Below are 17,142 nucleotides of genomic sequence, written 5' to 3' on the forward strand. Positions count from 1 at the left end.
GCAGTAACACTTTAGGTCTTTCGAGTCACCTGCCTTTGGTCGCACGTACCCCTATCAGCCTTCCAACAAGAACAACCAAAGGCAGTGACCATCCACCAGCATGACAGCGACCAGCAGGTGTGGGCGTGGAAATGCGGCAGCATTTCACCTGCTATAACACTGCCCCAGCAGCAGGTGTGGGCGTGGAAATGCGGCAGCATTTCACCTGCTATAACACTGCCCCAGCAGCAGGTCCTGCTGCTACAGCCTCTCTCCCAGCCAACCAGTGGCTTCATTTCTTCAGATGCTGGAGCTGCAGGAAGAAAACTGGCACCTTCAGGGACAGTCTTTTTATCTCAGCTCAGATATACAGCCACTGGTCAAAGCCAGCCTTTTCACCCAGGTGCCGCATTGGTCTGGAATAAGCCATCTTCCTCAAGTACCCCTGATGTAGCTAACTTCATAAATGGAAGACGGGGGTCTGGAAACTGCCCCCAAGTTGCTGGGAACCAGGGACTGTAACTTTGACCTGAAGTTGTGTTTCTCAATGTCCCTGGAAAAATAAAGTAGGGGTGAAGGTGTTGTTCATCTGGCTATTTGGGGCCAAAAGAACCCATCTCGAAAAGAAAAAACTCAAAACAATGAAGTCTTGGCTAGGATTTTCCTTTATTTATCATTTTAATAGTCACAGATGTTTAAATTCTGAGCAATAATTTATAATAATTACATCTATTTGAAGAAAACAAAGGCAGAAAAATGTACAAAAGAGGCTTTAGAAATGAGGTTACCGGAATGTATTTTAGGAGTTAAAATTTAGACCATCCAAGACCACTAACACTAAATGTGAAGCTTAGACATGTCCCATGAAGACTGAGTCCCAAATACAAAACTCATCAATGCCTAAAGCAATGAATCCACTATGTTCTCAAGGTGTCTTCAAATGCTCTGCCCTGCTGTCTTAAACAAATGCCTATCAACATAGGCACACACAGCACGTGTCTGAGAATCCATCGGTTGCACAATCTCTTGTTATAGATTTTTTTAAACATCTTTAAATTAACAAATGAGAAAGAAAAGCAATCCATTCTCTTGAGTTTTTAAGTTACAAATATTGAAAAGTAGTCACAGGGATCTTAAAAGCACTTTCCAAAAGTATGAACACCATACACTTTCCCACTGTGGGTCCCCACTGTTCTGAGCTCACATGGGACACAGACCTGGCTCCAGTGCTGCCAGGACCTGCAGCCTTAAGAAGGCGGTGACACAACTAACAGGGGCCAGGTCTTCACATCAGTCTGCACTGACCTTGACTACAACACCTTGCTTCCAACATTGGATTTCCTGCACAGAACATGTCACCCTTCTGTTAGTTCTTCCTTGGGGGATCCAAGCTCACTCAGTAACTCTCTGCCAGCTACTCCAGCTTTCGAAGCAAAATGCATGGCTCCCTGTTTAAAACCAAGGCTCTTGAGGCTTCGGGCATAGTCTGCATAGACAGCAGTGACGAGCTTCTGTAGACCTCGGTTAAGGAAGCCAAGAGCACAGATGCCAGAGTAGAAGGGCAACTCTGCCCAGGTGCTCGGGGTGGGGGAGACGGGACTGGGGGCCACGGGGAGCAGCATGTCACGAGTGTAGGCACTTCTTTACGAGGGGAAGCGCCTCGGTCTAACCATGCTGCGCTCTGCACCAGCTGAGTCCAGTGTTCCTTGTAGAAGACCCCAGCCAGCGTCCTCAGATGCTCCTACCCTTGTACTCCACTGAGGACCGGAGAGAACCTCACATACCCCACTCCATGTGGAAGTTTCTCAGAGACTGGCAGTCGGAGCAGAGCACTTAGTTAGGGAAGAGGCTCTAAGCAGCTGGGCACCGGGTTTTGAGATAGACAGCCCTGTTCTGTTGTGTTTTGAAAAACTTGATACCAGACCAAGTGCACCAGTGACTGGGGCCATGGCTTTGCCTAACCTTAGGCTTTAGTTACCTTTTCAAAAATGTTGCTTTAGTTTAGCTTTTAAAAAATGAGTATGTACAGGGCTAAATAACAACCAACATATAGAAATGAGGTCAAATGTAGAAACTCAAGAAAAAGTATAAGAGAAAAGGTAGTTTTACAAACATGAGGACCTGGGAGCTATATTCACAATCCCATTCTTTTCAAAAGAAGAAAGCACCCCAGGAGATGGTTAGAAGAAATAGTGTCCCTGGTGTGGGCAGCTCCCAGCAGCCTGCCTGCATGGCATAACTCAAACGTTCTATCCTATTAAATATCAGAGGCTTACTTGGGTACAGTGGGAGGTTTTCAAATTTTTTAATCTTTATTTCCTGGGTAAACATACAAAACATGTTCCACAAAACACGTCATTTTGAATACTATTTTAGAGGACTAGGACCACATGCTTTTCTAAATTATTCACTTTCCCTTCGTTTAAGTTCAAGCACACATTGGAGAGCACAGGCCCTTCAACTGCGCAGTCCTGGCCTCTCCTCTAACCAGCCTGCAGTGCAGCAAGCCATTCTGATTCTTTTCCTCCCTTTCTCCTCTGGGTTTGCTGACTCACGACGTGGCCCTTTCTCAATATGGTATAGTTGTAAATCCCACTCATGTTACCTCCTCTCCTCTTAGCATAATCGTCCTTGAAAAGGATATCTGTGTCCTCGCTGACTTCAAATGCACCATACTTGAGACAGGCTTCCACAAACAAGGCCGCTCTATCGAAGTACCTCATGCTGGTCAGTGGAACAGAAACAAGTCAGTTCTCAAGATCTGTCATAGGTGGGCAGAGCCACCCAAGCATCTGACAATTTGCACACATTTCCCGTGGAAATGGAATGTTCTCCAAGTCACGCCAACACACTTCTAGGTCTGATTTATGAAGGAGAAAGCACATGTCTCCAAGTACAGGCTTCATGGTGGACACTGCAGACCACTGTGCTAAGCAGTTTAAACCACTGTAATCCAGGACCACAAATTCTTCTAAATTCTGTACCCATTGCCCAGTAATCTCTCAAGTTTGTCTCAATCTATTGCCTCTAGTTTTCGATAAGTCAATCTCCTAACAGAGTGAGATGCTCATGGGGACACCCCACCTTGCCGTACTCTCCCACCTCTTACAGTTCTTGGGGCTTCTTCTCAGCTACTCTCTCAAGCCTGAACCCTCCCCAACTGTCTAAAGACTTCTATAGTCTTAAAATGTGTCATTCAGGCTTGGCAAACATGTTGTTGGGAACGATTACAGCTCTAGAACAAATAACTAATGAAGAGAGGCGCCCTAGCCCCATTAGGTGCCACACAACCCTAGCTGTGCCATTCTCCTTTCACGTCACAGCCAAGAACTAGCTCCACCATTAGAACCCAGAACACGGAGAAGTGGCCACCCAGTCTGAGTGGCCAGCGCTCACAGTCATACCTGTGAAGTGTCTCTGCCACACTGACAAAGCAACCCAGAGAAAGAAGAACCAGGAGGGCCTTGGACTTCTGATTGACTTGTGGAGAACACAGGTGGTCAACCCACCTCTTCAGAACATCTGCACATTCTTCAGAATTTAATCGCACCTGAGAAAAAGGTCCACGTTAGAACAGAAACATCCTTCTGCTATGTGAGAAGGCCTTGCTGGTGAGAGGCCGTAGTCTATCATGGCCTGGTAGCTTTTCTCAAAGCTTGGCGACATGGGGTCTCCCTCCCAGTGAAACTTCCTGCTCTCTGCCTGCCCTTATCTGGAGAATGTCCCTGGGCCAGGAGGATTATCTGAAAGCTGTCTCTAAGCCTGGATGCCCGATTTATATTTAACATGACCCTTGACACAGCTCCCTGCTAGAAGCCACCCCTGCCACACATACGGTAACTAAGACTTGTACTAGTAGCTTTGCTATATCATCTGCTGCCACTAACCCAGCCTTATGAAAGGATAGAACACTTAATGCAAATTAGGTTTGTCACTACAACCCCCAACCCTATGCGTTTCCTATACTCTAGAATCAAGCTGAGCTGATTTACTGAAGTCATCTCCCAAGGATGAAGCAGAACCGCACGCTGTGGAGAAGCGAACTGTGCTTCACTGAAACAGTTTATCACAAACTGCAGGGTTCAGCGCTGGGGGCCTGGCTGCATCAGATGCCAGCAGGCAGGAATCAACTGTTTCACCTGACTGCTGTCAATGCAAGGGGTTTCCAATAAAATCAGCAGCTAATACTACTCAACCGGAGGTGAACAGCAAGCAGCCACGAGAGCAGCTTGGCAGCAAAAGAGCTTAGTTCTCTATGTCACTTCTCAGGACACCTACTGGGAATGCCTACCTTTGCAAGCCATGCAGCTCGATTCCACTCGCCGTATGTCTGCAGGTAGCGGCAGGCGTCTGCAGCCTTGTCTATCAGGCAGAGTAACTGAACGCCCTCTGGAAGACAGAACAGTCCCCTCAACTGATCCTGCAGCGCTTTCTTTAACAAATTATTAAAAAGCAAAACTACATTTGACTTAAGTCTTGTACATTTTATACAAGGTGAGCACACTTAATTGTTTCAGATAAGGAGTATTTAACCTGGGAATAACTGAACTTTAAAACAAACTATCAGTACAGAGTTACCTCTACAGTGTTACCTCTCAAGCACCCAGGGAGTAAGCACGAGCACATTCTAAAGCACGAATTGGGGTGAAGCAGGGTCATGGGACCCTTGCTTACTGTCATTGCAATCATTAATACTCCTTAAAATAAGCTCGGCTCATGTGAGTGCAGTCATCCTATACACAGCACTAGTTTTCCGTAGCATCTATAGAGACGTGTCTTCAGCAGCCCAACCCAGCTCCGACAGATGCAATAAAAGTGTGCCTTACCTGCCAGCTTGCCATTGGCGATCATATTGGTTGCCACCAGCTTAATGGTGCTCTGAGAAGGGCCTGAAGAGGTGACAGTGGTGACCAGGCAAGCTTTCAGTGAGTCACAGTAATAGTGCTGGTTATCTGCACTCGTTTCCAACAGCAGCTGCACAGCTCTGTCTGTCTGGTAAGAGAAACACCTCCTCTAGTTACGGGGAATTCTCTTCCAAAAGAGACTATTAGAACCGTAAAGTGGACCATCTAAGTCTGCAGCATAGAGGTAATGTTCACTTGCAAACACTCCTGGATGCCTCAGCAACACATACAAGGCTGGTGAAAGTCCTGCACGTTGGCTCTAAGGCAAGCATAAAGACCGGCCTGGGGCAGAGCTGCTAGGAGCGTCCACTTCAGCTGTGCACCACTAGGTGCAGCAAAACAAACAGCTGCTGTCTGTTACAGAAGCTAAAGCTGCAGTGGGCTAACCACACGGATCTGCGGCCTCACAATGTGTGCTGGTGGGCCGGCTAAAGAAAGCCTAAGTGTGTACAGAGAAGGACGCGCATTCAAGTGGCTATATGCATATGGATGCACAAGTGAGAATATGCATGCACAACAACGTTCTGAAATGTCCATCAACCAGCAACTCCACGAAGCATCAGAACTGACATACCTGACCCAAGAGTAGCAGCTGGTCTGTGCACTTCCTTGTGTGATCATAAGTTGACCGTTTTCCTTCCTGTAGATTAACTCTTTCTAGTTGAAACTTCTAAAGTAGGAAAAAAGAAGGAGGAGGAGCAAGAAAGGAGGAATAAGAAAAAAGAGAAAGGGAGAGAGGGAAGAAGAAAAAGGAAGGAATGAAGAAAGGAAGGAAGGAGAAAGATAAGAGGAAGGAAGGAAATAAGGAAGAAAGGAAGTTAGTTTAGTTTGGGCTATCAAACTTTTTAAGTCAAGTAAATACTGAGATTTATTGAAAATTGAAGTGAGCAAATTAAAATAAACTTTCCAAGTTAAAAAATTTAAGACAAAAATCAACCTTTTGTGTGTGAGTATGCATTAAAACTTAGTGTTTATAAGCTTTCAGAGAATCAGGCTTTTCATACGACATGCCACAACACTTATTTCTAGGAAGGGCTCAAAAGTTCCCCAACTTTAGGATACTCAGGAAAAGGTCAACAATGAAGAAGGTGACTGAGGCTTTGCTCAGGGCAGCGGCAGCACCTGGAAGTAGGCGTTCTCACAGAGCACGTCGTAGCAGATGTCCAGGGGGTTGTTCAGCCTGTCCTGAGGAGCGCCTTCCTTGGTTACCACTGCGTCTCCAGACTTGGCTTGGGACAAGCTGTGCAGGTAGTGGGCCGCCACTGTCCAGAAGTGCAGCTCTGACTCATCACCGTAGAGCCTGGAAGGAGGAAAGCGAGGCCTCCATGAATTCACACTCTACGGTTGGATCAGGCTCCCTCGAGTGTCCTCAAGTCCCAAGTCCAGCAGGGAAAGCGCTAAGCAGTGGGTCCTCGAGCCTGGTTACCGGGTTCCCAACAGCACAAGGCCTGACCACACCGAGCCCTGCACATCCAACAGCTCCCCAGGTCTGCTCTCCCAGTATCTGTGTTTGGGCATCAGCTTCTGGACAAAGTGTCAAAACAGTCTGCCACTTGTTCTCTGGAACACGGAGGGAAATGCCCCCATTGTAAGTGACTCTGCTAAACACTAGGAAAGCGCAGGTAACTGCTTTTCATAGTAACTCATAGGTATGTTTATCAATACATTTAGATGCACAGTTTTAGCTGACATTTTTAAAGCTGCCCATATGTGGAAGTTCTTGAGTACAGCAAGCCCAGATCTCATTTAAGATGTCATGGACTTCAGGTTTGTGTCAGCACGCTTAAATGGGTTGTAAGTCAAATCTAAAGGAGGAGCTTGGATTATGAAAACATGTCAGAGTTCGGTTGTAATGTACTAAGCCTCAATAAAAGAAATAAGTTAACTTGAAATTATCTCTTACACAACACCTCAGAGAGCATTACCTGGAAACAAGAAGGCACCTCTGCAGGAGGGTGAATTCGGGGTCGAGCAGGAGTTTCTTTATGTCGCTGCAACAAGAGTCCAGAGAGAGGTAGGGCAAACATTCCCAACCAAACAAAAGCAAAGAGATGTATCAACATGTGTTCAGGATTTCTAAGAGCTCCCAACTTACACAAGTGGAAGGATGCTGTCAATCACCCTGAGCACTAGGGCCAGGACTCAGGCTTTGTAGTCTTGCAACAGTTTACCTGACTGCAAGAACAAGGATGTCACTGCTGACATTATTCTTAAAGTCTACAGTTTCCCAATTAAGCACAAATGTTAATCTTAGGAAACTGAAGACAAGTAAGTAAGTAAATTTCCATTAATCAAGTACTTATTAAAGATTATTATTACATATGGAAAATTCTAGACTGCAAAATATATGCTCTATTTTACCAAGAACTTCATATGGACCCCTATTTTGTCTTCTCCTTTTGCAAAATAATTCTCAATGTTTATTTTTAATTTTTCATGGCTCTAAGCCTGATTTGTGCGCTCACAGCACCTGGCACAGGCTGTCTCAGCGTCACCTGCCCGCAGTCTCTAACATAGCTCCATGAGTTCACAGGCATGGAACTCCTGGTAGAGCACAGCAGTCTGAGAGCTGGAAGTGGGACTCTGTTCCTGCAGTTACTAAGTTAGTCCTTCTAGCAAACAGAGCTGCAAAGAGGAACAAACCTATGTCAACAAATTGTCTCTCTGTGGGCCATTAACACTTAGGGAAAAAACTGTTTGGGTTTTTAAAAGTCAAATTAACATGTGTCACTTTCCAGTGTTCTTATCTGCTATGAAATACGGTGCTTACTTAGACAGCGCATTCAACTGTTCTTGAAGGAGAGTCTTTACTTCTTCATTTTCTGGATAATCACTGTGCAGAAAAAAGTTTGAATCATTCATTCATTGTCTCTGCATTTACTACCATGTACTTCTTTACTAAAAAAAAAAAAAGGTTGTATTAACATAGAAATAACCTTTTTATAACCTCTTGTTAAAAACTTGGCTACAGGACAAAGTAGTAACACAGGGCCTGGGGCTCACCGACCATTTTTATGGCTGTCTCTGTCTTACTGAATAGAAGAAACAAGCAAATGAATAAAGACAACCACAGGTTTCCAAAGAGGAGAAAACTGGTTGGCTGGCTCACAGAACGACCAGGTCTAGATTCCTTTCAGTAAAGAACCTACAATGAACGATGACTAACGTGATTTGCTCCCTCTGCCCTGTAGGATGGCATTTGTGTCTCTAAGTAGATAGTTCTTAGGTAACAGATACTCATCGCCTTAAAAACAACAAAACCCTCACACCACACCACCCTGTGCCATCCACATACGACAAGTTCAGTAAACTTAGTAGTTTTGTTTGTTTCTATGAAGACTTTTTGCAGTGAGGTAGACACTGATTTATAAACACCCTTCCGATTCTACTTTATAAAGAATTAGGCCTGGCCCCAAACCTCCAGCAACTCTTGGCCCTGTTCATCTTTTCCCTCTGTCCTGATGCAGCCCTGTGTGATGATCACCCAGCCCTGAGAGCATCCTAGGCACCAGCAGCTCCTCTCCATACTGACCCACTCTTCTGCCAAGGCCCCACAGCAGTAAACAGGTAGAAGAGGAATCTGTGTAGTGATGTGGGATTTCCCTCTGTATGCTGTGATTACCATAAAGAAACTGCTTTGGACCTACAGCAGGGCAGAACTTAGCTAAACTGAACACTGGGAGAAGGAAGGTGGAGTAGAGAGAAGCCATGGCGCCACTGCCAGAGACAGACACGCTGAAACTTTGCTGGTAGGCCACGACCTTGTGGTGATGCATAGATTAATGGAGATGGGTTAAATTAAGATGTAAGAGTTAGCAAATAAGGAGCTAGAGCTAATGGGCCAAACGGTGATTTAAATAATATAGTTTCTGTGTGATTATTTCGGTTCTGGGCAGCTGGGACAAGCAAGCGGCCTCCTCACAATATGTGTAGTCTCTCTGCCTTTGCTTGGATTGGTGCTAGGGCTTCATTCCTTCTAAGTTCTGGACTGTAAGCCATGGCTATTTTTCATGAATGACCCTCAACCCCAAGTAAATTATGCACAGAAAACAAAAGGAAGTAACTTACATGTGAGAAATGTCCAAAGAATATCGGCCATTCCAAGGCTGGTGTAGTAAGAAGGCTTTCAAGGCAAGGGCGGCCCTTGGAACAAGGAGATATGGGCACCACACAGGCTCTAGGCAGCAAAAGAGTGCTTCTCAATGAAATGAACCTTTATCCCTGAAGAGAGTCTCAGCTATGGACCATTTACAGGGCAGTCAGAAGACCAATGCCTACACCTGGTGCACCTGGGACTTTATTCCAGAGGAGAGGTTCTTTGCATCAAATTTGATTAGTACATTCTTGTTCTCCTTTTTAACATTTCAATATCTGGAATGATACAAAGCTCTGTACTACCGAAAAAAAGACTCAATGTAATAACTCAATTCATACCAATAAAGCTCATTTTAAAAAACATTAAAAACAACTACATTTACCTGCATTGTCTGTACCACCAGACAGGTTTTTTTTTCTGAGACTATTTAACTAACATGGTCTACCCATCCATCAGGAGTTTGTTGTGAAAGAATTGGGTGACCTCTGATCTCTGTTATTCCCATGAGTCCTTTATGAAGTCTTTTGCACACAGGGATAATTTTCTACAGCCCCCAACATGCAGGAGCTACTTATTAGGACAATACAAAGCAAATAAGAGCTGGCTGTTTTCAGCACATTCCAATGGAAAGAAACTTAGCAGCTACACACAGCATCTCCCTCCACTGGGCTCCCCACCTTGGACCCACTGCCCAGGGGCCCACAGGCTTTCACTACCCAGTTTCCTCCAGCTCCCATGGAGCCTTTCTTCCCTGGTCTCTTGAACAGAAACGATCAGTTAAAATGGCCAAATGTATGACAGACGGTGCCATCTAATATGAAAGAAACCTACTAGCTACATGTATAGCTACTGAGCACCTGAAAGATGGCTAGCATGAAGAAGAGACGAATAATTTAATAAATCCTGATACTTGACTCAGTCATTATGTAACTTCTAAGTAGATCTGAAGTGACTTGAATATGTAGCTACTGCTTACAAGAAATGTTATAAAATCTAAACAGAACTCGACTATTTCTGCTGAAAATTTGTCCTCAGAGTTATATAGCTAACCCAATTTACTTGGCAATACAGATAAAATATCAACAAGATCTCAAAGACTTAGTGCCTTAAAAAGGTAAAATATCATAAGTAATTATTAATAAAGATTATACTTGAAATGATAATTTTTTATATATTTAAGTTAATAAAATCTTTATTAAGATCAACTTTATCTCTTTCTTTTTAGTTCTTAAGGAAAATTTCAAGCAACCCATCTGACTCATGCTTCTAGGAAGCAATGCTGCTTTAGCAAACATTCTATATGCCACATCAGAATTAAACTGGCGACGAATACTGTGCACAGGCTTTCCAACTCAAGAGTCAGAGAAGGTGAGAAATGTTTTCACACTTGAGAGTTTTACTGCTGATTCTGTAAAAGCACCTAAAATACTATCCACATTGAAAGGTTGTTAGTTTACTCCCCAAATATCTTGATAATTATATTATTTTTAAAAACCTAGAGTCTATTTGGATGCTCACCTTCCTGAACCTGGGGGGAGCAGGGAGGACCTTGGACTTCCCATAGGGTAGAGAACCCTGACTGCTCCTTGGACTGGAGAGGGGGGGAGAGTGGGGGAGGGGAGGGAAGTGGGAGGAGGTGGAGATTTTCAATAAAAAAATAAAATCAAAAACAAACAAACAAAAAACCTAGAGTCTGGGAGCTAGGGACACAATAGTGTATGCACTTAGCAAGTCCAAGGCTCTGGAGTCAACCCTGAGAACCAGGGCGAAGAAAAGACAAAGGACTTAGAGCCCAATAAAGGCTGCTTTTGTACCCTCCCTGGGAAGCTAGTGCCCAGCAGTGACCCTTCCCCATCACTATGTTAAAATCCACCTTTCTGGCTGAGGCTATACCACTAGAGGCTGAATGGGAGTAATATTTTTCTTTTTAATTTAGTCAAATTTAGAGTATGATGATGTAAACCCTGGTTCCCAGCCAGATGTTTCAATACAGAATACACAGTCAATATGATGGACTCCAGTTTTGTAGCGCACATTTAAAGTGATGATGGAGCCTTGAGATTTAAATTTTAAATCAAAAGTAAAAAAAAGTTCTAAATACTTAGATTTTATTTACCTACTTCTCAGCTTAGAACTAGCAACTGTTTTGTTTTTTAAACATCACCCTTGGTGCTCCCTCAATTCCCTTGGCTCTTCAGCTGTGAAGTGTTCGCTTGTGTTCGTCTCCCTTGGAGAGGAGGCCCTCACACCTCTGCGGAGCTGACAAATGACTCAAGATCAAGCATGGGAATGCAACAAGTGGCTTTTCCTTTACCTGATGGCAGTCACAACTACAAAGAAAGAAGAGCTAGTGCCCAGATACAGCGGGCAAGGGTCGGGGTGACAAGCAATGCACAGCACATCAGCGACACCACGAGCACCGTGGCAGGGACTCCGGCACTGTCACAAAGCCTCAGTCTCCTAAGTACCAAATAGTAGCTGGCTCTACAAAACACAGGCCATTCTGAGTTGAGTCAGTAAACGAATGACCAAGGCTCTAAGAAATTTCTATAAAACAGACAGCCGGGAGTGCACATAGAGGATGACAAGAGGATACTTGGAGCTGGAAGTCCCTGGCTACCCCAGTTAGGACCAGAAACACTGTTGCCCTCCAAAAGCGCATTCTAAAGAGGATTCCACTCTGAAAGTCAAAAGCCACCTTTTAAACAGTTAGGTGGATATGCTTGCAACCTTCTTATCTTTTCTTTAGGAAAAACAAGTCACAAATGCAGTTTTTGTTATGTTTAGTTTTTTTACTACTCTTAATTTTTGTAAAAGAACACACTCAAAACAACCACACAAAAAAGGAGCAGGATAATACAATCACCTAGTTTAGCTTTGGTTGATCATAGACAGGACAGAAACATCATGACACACAGAACCATGCACCGGAGTGGATCTGCACTGATACAAAATGCAGGACACATAAAGCTTCATAAAGCTTACTCCTGAAGTCACCAGAGTCACAGTTTCCCAAGAGCTCTCTGAAATGAGGCAGTAGGTGCGCTCCGTCTGGACAGCCATAGCCTGTGGCAGCAAGCACCATCTCAGGAGTGCGCCTTACCTGTTAACTCCTGCTCATCCATTCTAAAACACGTAGACTTCATCGACATCTCCAGGACTCTGATGCACCCGTCATCAGATGCCAAGATCACCTTATCTGATGTGCACCAGTCCACATCCAAAATCCGAAAGGTCACATTTCTTCCACTTCTTAAACTGCTCACCATCTGCACCTGTAAGAGTGTAAGAGTGATTGACAGAAAATAAAGTTGTTTACCATTCTGGATTAAATGGTCAGAGGCTGTGTGGCAGAGGCCCAGAATATGTCTGCAGATGAAGAGCCTCTGGCAGCCCACCTCCCACCCGCAGTCTGCACTCCACAGGTCTCAGGGACAGTGATGGCACTAAAAAGCCCATCATTCAATCTGTCCTGCTGTCGCACTTCTCTAACAAATAATCTCTTATAAGAAGCTGGACATACTTATTGAATATTCCATTTTCAGAAAAAGTGGAAAAGAGAACCAGTTCCCATACCGATAGCTTCCCTGGCTTCACCGGCAGACTGTAGGGCCGGGCCTACCTCTTTAGTGTCCCACACTTCAGCGCCATCATTATACATTGCTATCAGCTTCTGGTTTCCTTTGCCAGGGGCAAAACGAATCTTCCTCACCCAACTTCTATGTGTGGGTATTCCTCTAAGGACAAAGAAATAAAAACACCAACATAATATGAAATTCAACACTGTCAGTCGGGGTGTCCACTATTCTGATCAGGAGTGAGAGAATGGGAAACACACTGGACAGGGGGTCTGCCCATTAATATTGTTGGAACGAGGTCCCAGGGCTTCTGCATGGCTGCCTGCAGATCAGAGTCTACCATGCTGATCAGAGCCTGGCTCATGACCACTCTTCTTCCAAAGTCTAGACAGTATAGGATTCAAAGCTCCAATTTACACTCAAGTTTATCGGTCCTATTATCAGTAAGTTTCCATTTGAAGACAGATTTCCTTGGCTCCTACCTGGATACTCTGCCTTTCAAATCCCAGAAGTTTAGATTTCCATCCATATCTCCGAGCACTAAGGTATCCCCTTTCCAAGCGATACAGGTAATGCTGCCCATACTACCCTAGAAGCAATAAAACCACACATGAACTCCTCTACTGAGTCACCATCAGAATAAAGTATTTCCCTGTAGCCATCACAATGAAATAAGAAATGCATTACTTATAAAGCATTTACTTACTATGAATGCCATAAATCCTAAAACTTTGAACACTGAAAGAGCCACTGCATACCAACTTCAACTGTGCTGAAACAGGACCCTACAATCTGATGAACATTCAAATGAACATTGGATATAGTTATCCAAACTTCATCTATAGAGAAGATGTGTATTTAGGAAGAAATACTTTAGGGGAAAAAATTCCAAGAAGAAAAACCTAAATTACAGTCTAGAGAGCCACCTCTAATTTGTCTCCTTAAGAAAGATTATCTAAACATACCCAAGGGAAACTCAGCCACTCTGTGTAGTACACTGGAAGAGAAGACTTGGTACTTTGCTGACACATTACTGTAAGAGGTGAGCATAACGGGAGACCCAGCAGAGGCACAGGGTAGAGCAGAGGCCCCAGCACTAGTGCTCTGGCATCAGACTGCCCTGCCAGGCCCCTGCTTTACCTCTTAACGTGGCATGGGGTTGGGAGTGCTTATTTAACTTTGCTGTGCCTTGGGCCTATTATTGTTGGTGGAGTCAGGTGCTGCTGGTAAATCTATAAAGTTAAAGCCCTGAAAGCAATGTCTGCCACACTGGAAATACGCAGTTCGAGTTAGTAGTAAACAATGTGGTTACTTACTGCTTCTCCACTCATTAAAAGAAAACTCACTTTGCACTTATAGAACAATAAAAGCATTCAGAGGGGCCTCTATGCTTAGGTCAGAAACGTGCCAATGCTTGGCAAAATAACCGACTGCCTCCCTAAATATTACATAACTCCTAGTAATATCCCAGAAATTAAAAATCAGTTTTGCAATGAGCTTAGTAACAAAAACAACTTACATTAAGTACAGGAGATTCTGTGTAATAAGAAGCTATGTTCTCAGATCTTATTTCCAGTTCTCTGGAATCCAAATGGAATGTTTAAGACTTTGCCTTAAGTTTACTTTGTCTTGGATACTTTCACATTTTAAATCTTACTTTCCCTTTCATATTTAAAAATGAGATTATAGGGTAAATTAGCCCACAAATTAGTGTAGCTGTGTTAATTCAGCTGTGCAGACATATGGACCCTCTCCTGCAGTGCTAACGGGAGCATCAGAGGTGCTTCTGAGGACCTGCTGTGCATCCCCATGGCTCTCAATGCCCTCTGCAGAGCTTACTGCCCTGCTGTTGCCCTGCCCACATGCCAGGCAGATGCACAACAAGCAAACATTCACTGTCTCATTCTTTCCATTTTCAAGATAAAGGAAGTCATTGAGGATTACACATACATACAATTTAAAATATGCCAGGCTCTCTCCTCTCTCTCTCTCTCTCTCTCTCTCTCTCTCTCTCTCTCTCTCTCTCTCTCTCTCTCTCTCTCTCCTTTTACTATTTTATGTACTTCATAGTTTGGGTTTCAATTCAAAATCAATGCTTAGAACTTTACATTTGAAAGAATAATAAGAAAAACCTTTTCCTACATACTACATTATAGTCACTTGAAAAAAATCCAGCTTCAAAAAACTTACAAACCAAAACTAATTCTCACATAGTATATAGATTATCAATTCCTTCCTGACATAATGTGCTTCGTCTGAAATGCATGCCAATCTCACTGGAGGCTCCATGCTTACAGTCGTTCCTTCAGAGAATGGCATTCATTTGAAATAAAAGAATTCGGCAGAATAAAGGGACCACAAAACAGAGGTGACCCCTTGTAAGTTGTGTGGCATGAATACCTTGAAAAGGGCATTTACAGGACCAGAGCTTAGATGGTAGTCTCCAAGCCTGGCCACCAGAGTTGATTCCTGGAATCTATATGGTAGGAAGTAAAAAATAAACACTCATTTCCAAAGTTCATGGCTTTTTCTCTGGATTAGTCGGAAGGACTGGTATTTTGAGTTTCTGGCCTTGTTACACACTAACCTTCGTGTGAAGCAACTGCAAAGTGGAGACTTTCACAAGTATTGGTGGGAGCTCTGTGAGAGCCCACGTGACGCCTTCCCTGGGCTTCTAAAAGAGAGCTCTGTGGAGGTTAAAGGAGCACAGTGCACTCTCCCACCTTCTAGCAGCCTTAGCTACAACAGCTTTTCTCTGCGAACATTTACGCTACTTTCCTATTATAATCACCAAATGTCAACTCTTCACATTCATATCGCCACACCATCCTTCCAAAATCCTAAAAATGTGACAATATCAGATGTTCTCAGAAATAGCTACTACTGTCTTATAAATGACTTAGTCTATGTAATAATCAAATGTATGCTATAATATGAAAAGATTCTTACATTAACTTTAATTTTGGAATAATGGTTTTAGGGCAATGCCTTCAATTCTTTGATGGTTAATAAAGGAGACTTGGTAGCTAGCCTCTAGAGGACTCCATCCATTCAAGGGCCTCAGTAGTTACTCCCTACAATAAGTAGGACTGATCCAAGGACAAACAGCAGGCTGCAAAAGCGGCATCATGTCACTTCTGGAAGTAGGACATATAACTTGGTTTTCTTGACTCATCCACTTGAGGAGAAGCCAGCTGCCAGGATTCGAGGTGACACAAAAGTTCTGGGGAGCCTGGAGAAGCACTTGGCTCACGCCACCAGCAGCTTTAACTTTAAAAGCCATGTGACGGCACCATTTTGGAGTGGATACCCATGTTGGCTGGTTTTTATGTCAGCTTTACACAGGAGGGTCATCTGGGAAAAGGTAAGCTCAACTGAGAACATGGCTCCAGCAGATTGGCCTGTGGGGCATTTTCTTGATCGATGATTGATATGGTATGGCCCAGCTCACTGTGGGCAATGCCATCCCTGGGCAGGTGGTCCTGGGTTGTGTAAGAAAGCAGTCATGGCAAGCAAGCCAATAAGCAGCATTTCTCCACGCCTGTTTCAGTTCCTGCCTTGACTCCCCTCAGTGACAGCATGTGACCTGAGAGACATAGGATGAAATGAGCCCTTTCTTCCCATAGCTACAGCCACGGTGTTCATCACAGCAACAGAGACCCTAACTGATCTGTCCCTTTGCCTCATTTAACTTCAATGACTGCAGCTAGTCAAGATCCTCACTGAGCCACTTTAAAAATGGGAGTCAGCTTTCTGCGAGGACATCTATTCTTAGGCAGGAATTTTAATTAAATGCACATTGTATGAAATCCCTCCTCATGCCTCCATTTAATTATAATCTGTACTGGTTAACAGTTTATTAACTCATCTATTAAAAGAAATCTGTAAGATGTATGCCGATGTCAATTATTTACTATAATTGAATCCACAAGGCCAAAAAAGATAGCTACGAATAAGTAAATATTAATGCCACTAAACTTACAATCTGATTATCATTATCCCAAACTAACCAAATGTTTAATAAAAATCTATGGGATGGAAACAGGATGGCTGCTGATGTCAGTCAGGGAAGAGTTCCAAACATGGCTCTGTCATGATTCGGCCATGAACCCTAGAAAGTCCCTTCCTGTCCTCAGCTTCATAAGCAAACAGAGACAGTTCCTGTGGACCACCATCATGGTACATGGTACATGATGATGTGATCTAGGATCATGAGGCTATGTTACTTTGCAGAGGTATAGATCAAGTTCAACCAGAGATGACTTCTCAAATAGCAACATTTATTTTATTAGGCTTTTCTCAAGATGTTTTCCTTAACTACATCGTCACTGAATATGGATAAATGAGACCCCTGACCACACTCCTCACAGAGATGTACTTGAGGATGACACTCACGTCTGGCGGAATCCGAGCACTGTCTTTCACAGAGTTCCCTTCAACAGTGAGATGATAAACTTGGCCATCGTTGTCAGTAAACACAAAATGCTCCCGAGCTGAGATGTTCTGACTGAGTTCAGACTTACTTTCTGCTTCCTGTAATAAGCTTTAAGATAGAGGAAAAAGATCATTTTTTTCTTCCTAAAGT

At 43.7% G+C, this 17,142-nt stretch overlaps 1 protein-coding gene across 2 annotated transcripts in view; it reads right to left on the reverse strand.

Annotated features, from left to right (window-relative positions):
- Positions 1-636: 636 nt before the first annotated feature.
- The window catches only part of Wdr11 (WD repeat domain 11), a 47,811-nt gene continuing 31,305 nt past the window's right edge, over positions 637-17,142 (reverse strand). For both annotated transcript variants that reach the window (XM_057778472.1, XM_057778471.1), the window contains exons 16-29: positions 16,953-17,100; positions 13,040-13,146; positions 12,602-12,716; positions 12,083-12,254; positions 8,952-9,060; positions 7,654-7,716; positions 6,809-6,874; positions 6,006-6,183; positions 5,458-5,553; positions 4,806-4,971; positions 4,271-4,368; positions 3,384-3,529; positions 2,623-2,703; positions 637-1,491 (exon numbers count right to left, since the gene is read on the reverse strand). In XM_057778472.1, coding sequence (XP_057634455.1) covers positions 1,335-1,491; positions 2,623-2,703; positions 3,384-3,529; positions 4,271-4,368; positions 4,806-4,971; positions 5,458-5,553; positions 6,006-6,183; positions 6,809-6,874; positions 7,654-7,716; positions 8,952-9,060; positions 12,083-12,254; positions 12,602-12,716; positions 13,040-13,146; positions 16,953-17,100 — 1,702 coding nt within the window. In that variant the 3' untranslated portion in view covers positions 637-1,334. The remainder of the gene's footprint in view (positions 1,492-2,622; positions 2,704-3,383; positions 3,530-4,270; positions 4,369-4,805; positions 4,972-5,457; positions 5,554-6,005; positions 6,184-6,808; positions 6,875-7,653; positions 7,717-8,951; positions 9,061-12,082; positions 12,255-12,601; positions 12,717-13,039; positions 13,147-16,952; positions 17,101-17,142) is intronic.

This window comes from Chionomys nivalis, chromosome 8 (genome assembly GCF_950005125.1).
Source record: "Chionomys nivalis chromosome 8, mChiNiv1.1, whole genome shotgun sequence".
Classification (NCBI taxonomy): domain Eukaryota; kingdom Metazoa; phylum Chordata; class Mammalia; order Rodentia; family Cricetidae; genus Chionomys; species Chionomys nivalis.